The 7489-nt window shown below is 41.7% G+C and overlaps 1 protein-coding gene across 2 annotated transcripts in view; it reads right to left on the minus strand.

The window, feature by feature from the left end:
* Positions 1-3801, minus strand: part of CA8 (carbonic anhydrase 8) — an 87229-nt gene extending 83428 nt beyond the window's left edge. The window contains exons 1-2 of one of the 2 annotated variants that reach the window (XM_059394622.1): positions 3342-3801; positions 1995-2186 (exon numbers count right to left, since the gene is read on the minus strand). In XM_059394622.1, coding sequence (XP_059250605.1) covers positions 1995-2186; positions 3342-3441 — 292 coding nt within the window. In that variant the 5' untranslated portion in view covers positions 3442-3801. The remainder of the gene's footprint in view (positions 1-1994; positions 2187-3341) is intronic. The other variant, XM_059394621.1, reaches the window with a different exon arrangement.
* Positions 3802-7489: the final 3688 nt, after the last annotated feature.

Raw genomic sequence — 7489 nt, forward strand, 5'->3', positions numbered from 1 at the left:
GGTCCTGGGATCAAGCCCTGCATTGAGTTCTCTGCTCAACAGGGAGTCTGCTTATCCCTCTCCCTCTGCCTGCCTCTCTGCCTACTTGTGGTCTCTCTCTCTGTCAAATAAATAAACAAAATCTTAAAAAAAAAAACAAAAACAAAAACAAAAAAAAAAAATGGTCCACACATGGTATTTTTTTTGCCCCTTGTATTTTAAGTTTGAGAAATACAGAAAAGGCAGAAACAACAAAGAAGACATTATTCCAGCAGCAGAAAAGAGACAGGGCTTCTAAAGGAGCAAGCTCTCCAAGGGGGCAGGAGTAAGGGGTCTGGAACATGTGTACTCAGATTAGGCTAGGACAGACAGAGAGCTCACCCCTGTTGGTCAGGGGTGAAGGAGGGAGGGACTGGAGTGCAAGGGGAAACCTTTTGGTTAGAGAGTGAAGGCACTGCTTAATAGTCTCTGTTTTGGGGATAAGTGAGCGGGCCAAGGGAAATCATCAATATTTGAGAAGGTACCAGAAGCGAATGTTAAATTCAATTTGATCAAGTAAGTTGGATCTTAGAGCAGAGAGTGTTCATACTCAGTCATTCCTCCAAGCTTCAAGATTTCATAACTCTTCCATAACATCTTTATACTAATAGTTTAAATGACTGACTCTTCACTAAACTATGAATCCTCGAGAACAGTCTTAGCATTTGTATGCAACCCATATGCACTGACCACTGTGCCTGATGTGAAATGCATTTTTGTTCTATAGATATATAAATGTTTATCTCCAGAAACACAAAGACATCTCAACATACCAATACACATATATTACATTAATATGCTTTTTACAAACCATGACAGTCAGCACTTAATAATTTTACTGTGCAGTTTAAAAATAATACCTAATGTCCTTCATAGATAGCCTCTCCCCAAGAAAAGTTTTATTTAAGTTCAAATTTCCATCTGAAGCTGTCTCTCTTTGACCACATGTAACACCAAGAATCTGTTTGGGATGATGCCCATACTTTGACCCAAGTCAGATCATCAAGGAAGACTACATGAACCTATAACTAGCTCATGGGTTCTAAATTAAAGTTCAGGAACAGTCACAGTAAGTTTTAAAACAAAGATTCCATAGTTGGAAATCAATGCCTGCCCTGTCATATAATAAACCTAAAGACTTTAAGGTTTGAAATATGAGATTATTGATTCAGAATTAATTTTGAGTACAGGTGATCTCTGCTCATTAGTACTTCCTAGTATTTCAACATACTCTAATTTTATATTCTTTCCAAGAAAGAAATACAGCTATTCACTAAGGAAAGGATAATATTAATGCTAATTTTTTAAAAATTCTTCTTTCATCTCCCCTACATTTAAGCCAATTTCCTTGATAATTTCCAACACCTTTTCCATAAAACATTTCAAATCTACCTCAAACAGATTCAAAGGGGAGAGGAAGAGTTAGAAATAAGTAAATACAAACAAGAGTTCTGGTCATTCAAATCTTTTACTAAGTTTAGAGGATGTTTTTGATAGCTATTAAAATTCTTCTTGCCACATTAATATAGTAGAGAAAATTAATTTGAGAAGTCTATCTCAAAACCCATATTATGGCAATAAATCCTAATCTTTAGTTTTACAAAGCAATAAAACAGAGAATTACAATTTTCTGGATGAATTAAGCTAATGAACGATTTAGGACAAAATGCAGATTAGGACACCTGCACATGCTTTTCCATAAATCCCACAAAGTTTAAGTTGATCAACTAAGGTTGTTTCAGTAATATCATGTAACACAGAACAACCAAACTACCATCTCCATAATTTCATCCTTTTAGCTTCTCAAAAATTTTTTAGAAATAATTCCCAAAAAATAGCATTTTATAGTATAGTAAGCTATCCTGATAATGGTACTATGGTTAATTCTACCTTTAAAGTCATAGAAGCCAAATCAGCTCAGTAGCCTGTAAGAACTTCTAATTTACAAAGGCATGCAAAAGCATCTTCTAATATACCTGATTTTGACTTCAGGATAACCTGAATGGTATGTCCATCGTTGGTGACTTCGCAGTCCCGGCAGACCACATAATTTGGGGAGAGGCGGACATCCAGCAGTGAGGGGTCATATCTAGCTTCTCTTGAGTTTAAATTAATGGGGGACTGGTATTCCCCATTAGCATCAGGAAACACCAAGCCCCACTCAACACCTAAGCACAAAATAAAGCAAATTTAGAACAGGTTATAAAAAAGTTCCAATAAAATTCAACATGTAAAAGCTGATTTAGACACTGTTTATGATCCTTGACATTATTAAGGTTATGACTATTGTTTCTCTATAGATGAAAATATGGTAAAGGTGTACGAATTTCTGCGCTCATATTTTCAATGATTTAATACTATCAAATATCATGTACAAAGTACTGTACTAACAAAATATTCTGTCTTCGTCCACATATATATAATAATATGTAACTCTAGGAAATTTAGGTCACCTCGAAGTGATTGAAAAAGAATCAAGAGTTCCACAAAAATTTCCTCTGCTCATTAGTTCAATACATGCAGTCCCTGAGAAATACCTGAACTTCTGAACTTGCTTGACGAGAGCCAAAAACCATAAATCTAATGCTAGTGAATAAACCCCTCTTCTCAGAAATGCAAACACAGCAGTAGAGAAGTGGGCATAACCTCATATACCCACACCGCTCTTGTCCTACAATATATACATATATATTCTCTTGGCATGTTTTATAAAAGTTAAAATTCCCCATTTGTTTCACCATCAGCTTCAGCGGTCAAATCTATTTCCATCTTCTGGGATAAATGCAGCCAACAAAACTTTTTTAAAAAGTCAACCCCTTCCGACCAAGCCCGCTGATTAGGCTAGAAATTTAGGACTTCTTTAGCAAGAATTGAACACCGTTCGCATCCTTCACGGAAAGACTAGCGGCGAGAAGGCTTTCTCCCCGCCGGGTCCTCACAGCAAGCAAGAACCGAGCAGTTTCGGTAAGACTGGGCGCCCAAGGTGCTGAGTAAAATGCAACGCAGCTCCCCGCCGGCACTCGGTGCACACAAGGGTTAGAGGCGCTGCGCAAGGCTGGCCCTCCGCGTGGCCGCAAGTGCCAACTGCTGCCCGGCAGGACCGACCGGCGCCCTGACGCGCGCAGGCGGCGGGCACTCTCGCTCTGCCTGGAGCCACTTCGGCCCCCAGTCGGGCCTGGGGAGCGGAAAAGCGACAGAGACGCACGTGGGAAAGAGGGGCCGCGGCGGTGCTGGGCGCGCGCGAGAGCCGCAGCCACTCGGCGGGACGCGCACGCGGCGGGGCGCGGGACCTCGGACAGCCCGCCCGACTCGCGGCCGGTTACCTTCTTCGTAGCCCCACTCCACTCCCTCCTCCTCCTCCTCTTCATCCTCCTCCTTCTCCGGGAAGGCGACGGAATCTTCGATGAAGCTCAGGTCAGCCATGGGGAAAAGGCCGTGGGTCCCCTCGGCGCTCTCGCCCGCGGAGCCCGCGGGGCAACAGAGAAGCGGGCAGGACTGGGAGTGGGCGCGCGTGGAGGTGGGAGGCCGGCCAGAAGTCCGTGGGGGTGTGAGCGCGCGCGTGGGGGTGTGAGCGCGCGTGCGGGCGCGGGGCGGACGCGGGCTGGGCCGGAGTTTTCGGGCGGCCGGGGCGGGGAGCGCGCGCGCCCCGAGTCCCGGCGGAGCGCGACGCGAGCCGTAGCTCCAGGAGCGGCAGTCGGCGGGTTATAAACCCGACCGGGGCGTGTCTGGTACGGGAGGATCCGCCCCCTTTGCTCCGCGGCCAGCAGGAAAAGGACCTGGAGCTACCGGCCCCACCAGGGAAACTGCGGAAGCCCGGTTGCCCTACCTGTGGGGTGCGCTCCCTACTGCCGGCGAGATCTCCCATGCTTACCTTCCAGAAGCCCGCGAGTCGCCCAAGGACCCCCGTGTGTAGGCCCTAGACCCAGGGCTTTCTACCTTATTTACTTTCGGCTTTACTGCAGGAAATACAAAAAGAAAAAGAAAAAAAAAAAAAAAAAGCGGAGGTGGGGGCTTCAGGAAGGAGAGAGATTAATAGCTATGCGTAAAGGACACGGCTGGGAAGACCGTAAGAAGTTTCCCACTCTGGTCTACGGCCATACCACCCTGAACGCGCCCGATCTCGTCTGATCTCGGAAGAAGTTTCCCACTCTGATTTTTTATTATTGGCTATTTACTTTATCGTCGTCCTTAAAGGACGGTGGAAAGTTGAAATGGAAAAATTTCCAAGGAACTTGTAGTTCCTAAAACACATAAGACAAAAATGTTTCAATCGAGATAAACAGATGTGATTTGGGGATTCCCCCCCCCAAAAATTATCTCAAAGGCAATTACAAGCAATAAAGAAAGGGTATTTGGTTTTAGTTTCAGAGTCTGGGGTGCTGCTGCAGGAACAGCTTGACCTGTACACAGCTCCCAAACGCCTAATGAAATCGTGTAAATAATGAAATGCACACATTGCATAACAAACAGAACTTTCCTGATCTAAAGAGGTAGCATTGTTACCTCTAAAACATGCTTCCCAAAGACTTAATGCCCTAAGAGCCCCGTGTTTCAATGCGTTTGAAAAGCCCCAGTTTATAACCCCTGACCAGGTTAACTCCGCGTTTTTAGAGGCTCAGATTTGGACCTCAAGCAGAATATGTTTTTATAAGCCCAGTGCACGTACCGCAACGTCTGTTAGCAGTTTGAATTGCCGGTTCTTAAATCATCTCATCTTTATGAATGCTTCATTCCTCATAGGATGGAGAGGCTCCTTCTGGGGATTTTCATGTTCTGTGCTCCTAGCATTCACTGGCTGCTCAGCCCTCTACTATGTAAAAAAGGCATTTAACAGGTTATTAGAAACTACTCCAGAAAGTGGATTGAGATTGAGGGTGGGGGGGCCTAAGTCAATCAATTCTGACACTTTCTGGGACATTTAGCAAAAGAGGTGAGAACTATTGGTCAGCTTTAGCTTTAAGGTTCCAAGCACTCATTAAAAAAATTAATAATAATAAAAATAAAAAATTCCCCCTTAAGGTAGGTGAAAACTTATGAGGACTTGAGCCACAGTTTAAGAGAGATGAAATTCATTCTTCACTCACTGCCTTTTGGGTGTTCTTTAGTGGATATCCTCTCTCTTCTGTTCCTTACTAAGCCTGAGATTGACAGAAGTGTAAGTCTACTCTAAACCTATAGTTTTTGAAAATAGTAAGCACTACCCAAAGTATTAACCATTTTCACTAAAGTTCTTCTAAAAGGAACATTTCATTTATTTTTCTGTTGTTGAAAACTTTTTCACAATCTTGAAATTTTCATTAAAGTTTCTTTCTAGAAGTGTATTCACACAGTAATCAAATGCTGCAGATAACGGAACCTATAGAAAATAATAAAATCATCTTGCCACCCTGAGCTCATCAGGAATGTCCACTCCCCTCGGCCCAAACATGAATAGATGCCAAACTGTAACCATTGTGTGACCACCATTTCATTTAAAGTATTACATGAATTACAGAGATGTTTACCAAGCCAGAGGACAGCAAAATCACCATGGCAAAGAACTCAGTGTTCCATGAGTAGTAAATGGTGTGCCATATTTACTGCAGACAGGCTGCAAGATTGAATTACCAATATTGAATTTTGCAGCTAATAGACCATTCTGTATATAGCCAACAATATATCACTATTCATAAATGTAGTTAACCACTACGCAAACATATGTTTACCCATACTTGTTCTTTCTAAATTATTCAACGTCTTGTGTATAATGTAGCTCCCTACTGCAAGCCTAGGATACCCTACCCAGCAACATATGAACCATTCCACAGTGCATCCAAATATTCAATTAACAGCCTTAATTGCTTTGAGACTGTGTGCTTCAGATTTCTGCTAATTAACAGCTCTTTAAGACCTTCTCTTCTCAGGTCCCTGTACTATATTATCGCTAAAGATGGAATTTCTATTTCTAGTTATTATAAGGTATCTGTCACCTTAAAACCTAAACACACAGACCCAAAGATATAGGCCAATTCGTTGATTTATAAACTAGAACAAGCACACCCAAATCTAATATCAGAGAATCTAAAAATATTCATGCTCTCTATTATGAACATAAGTACTCCACATACCCCCATATGCAATTTTTTAAATATTTCAACCTAATATCATATTCGATTCCTTTAACTTTCTATTGATTGTTTCTCGTGTTTCCATAACTGAGGTCAAACGACATCAGTAGGAAAGTTTATTAAAACTAAGACTATATAACTTATTACTATTTAATACTAAGAAAATAGAAATATCTAAAAGGGACAAACTTATCTAGATGTCACAGGGACAAAGAGACACTGAGATTGCTTCACACACCCCTCTCCTCCCAACCTTTTCCTATCCTTTGCCTACCTTTTCAAGGCTTTCTTCTTGTGCTGGTGAGTTTCGGCCCCTCAATAGTCGCGAACAATTATTACTCTCTTCTTTTGTGTATCTTATGTTCTGGGAGCACCTTAAGGACAGAACTAACATATGTATGTCAAATGGCTTCTAACCAGATTGTGTAAATTTCTGAATTTCAACAATGAATCGTATATCTTCACGTGCACTGCTCTGTATTGTGCACTATGGGAGACCCCAAAGTGAATAACACTCCTTCTGCCTGCAAGGAATTCACACTTCTCTTGGCTGGGGGGGCGGGGGGGGCGGTGCGCGTGGGAGTCAATAATTAACTATAATAAAGGCAATATATTTAATAGTGATGCAAGCACCATTACATATAAGGAAGATGAGATTCATATAGATGGGAATGATGAAGCAAAGTTTCTTGGAAAAGATGGCTTTTAAGGCAAATGCAAAAAGATGAGTTGGCTTTAGAGCACAGTGAGTGAGCAAACAGCATTTCAAGCATCATCAAGTAATGATGCCAAATCATGGAAGTTCTCATTGTGGATCCATTTGTCCGCAAAGTATCTCTGTGACCTGCCAAGACTAATCTAGATTACTCGGGGAAAAAAAAAAAGTGTCCTTCAATGGGATTATGTCTGAAGTAAGACATTTCTTTGGTTTAGTTTGTTAGTCTGATTTTTGTTTTGTTAGTAAAGACGTTGCTAACCTTAAAAACAAAGTAGTCACCTATTTTACCAGCAGAAATAAGTTTATTCAAGAATATCAGAGAATTGCGATTTGGAACATGTAAGCTATGGCAAAACCAGAGGCAAGTCCAGCAAATAAAGGAAAGAGCTATTATTTTATGGAGAAGAAGGAGGCGGTTGGAAGGGGTTGTTTTGAACGAAAGCCCATTGGAGAAAAATAAGAGTTAAAGGTGATAATCGTTTCTCATTGGCTGAGTTGCAGGGGTGGTTCATTTCTTACAGGGGATACAATGGACATCATTCCCTATTGGGACCTGTAATTGTTGATTCTTTCCTGTTGATGGTTCTTTTGTTCAAGTCTGTAATTGACAATTCTTTGTGTAATAGACATTTTAGAGATAAGACTC

This window comes from Mustela nigripes, chromosome 3 (genome assembly GCF_022355385.1).
Source record: "Mustela nigripes isolate SB6536 chromosome 3, MUSNIG.SB6536, whole genome shotgun sequence".
In the NCBI taxonomy this organism is placed as follows: domain Eukaryota; kingdom Metazoa; phylum Chordata; class Mammalia; order Carnivora; family Mustelidae; genus Mustela; species Mustela nigripes.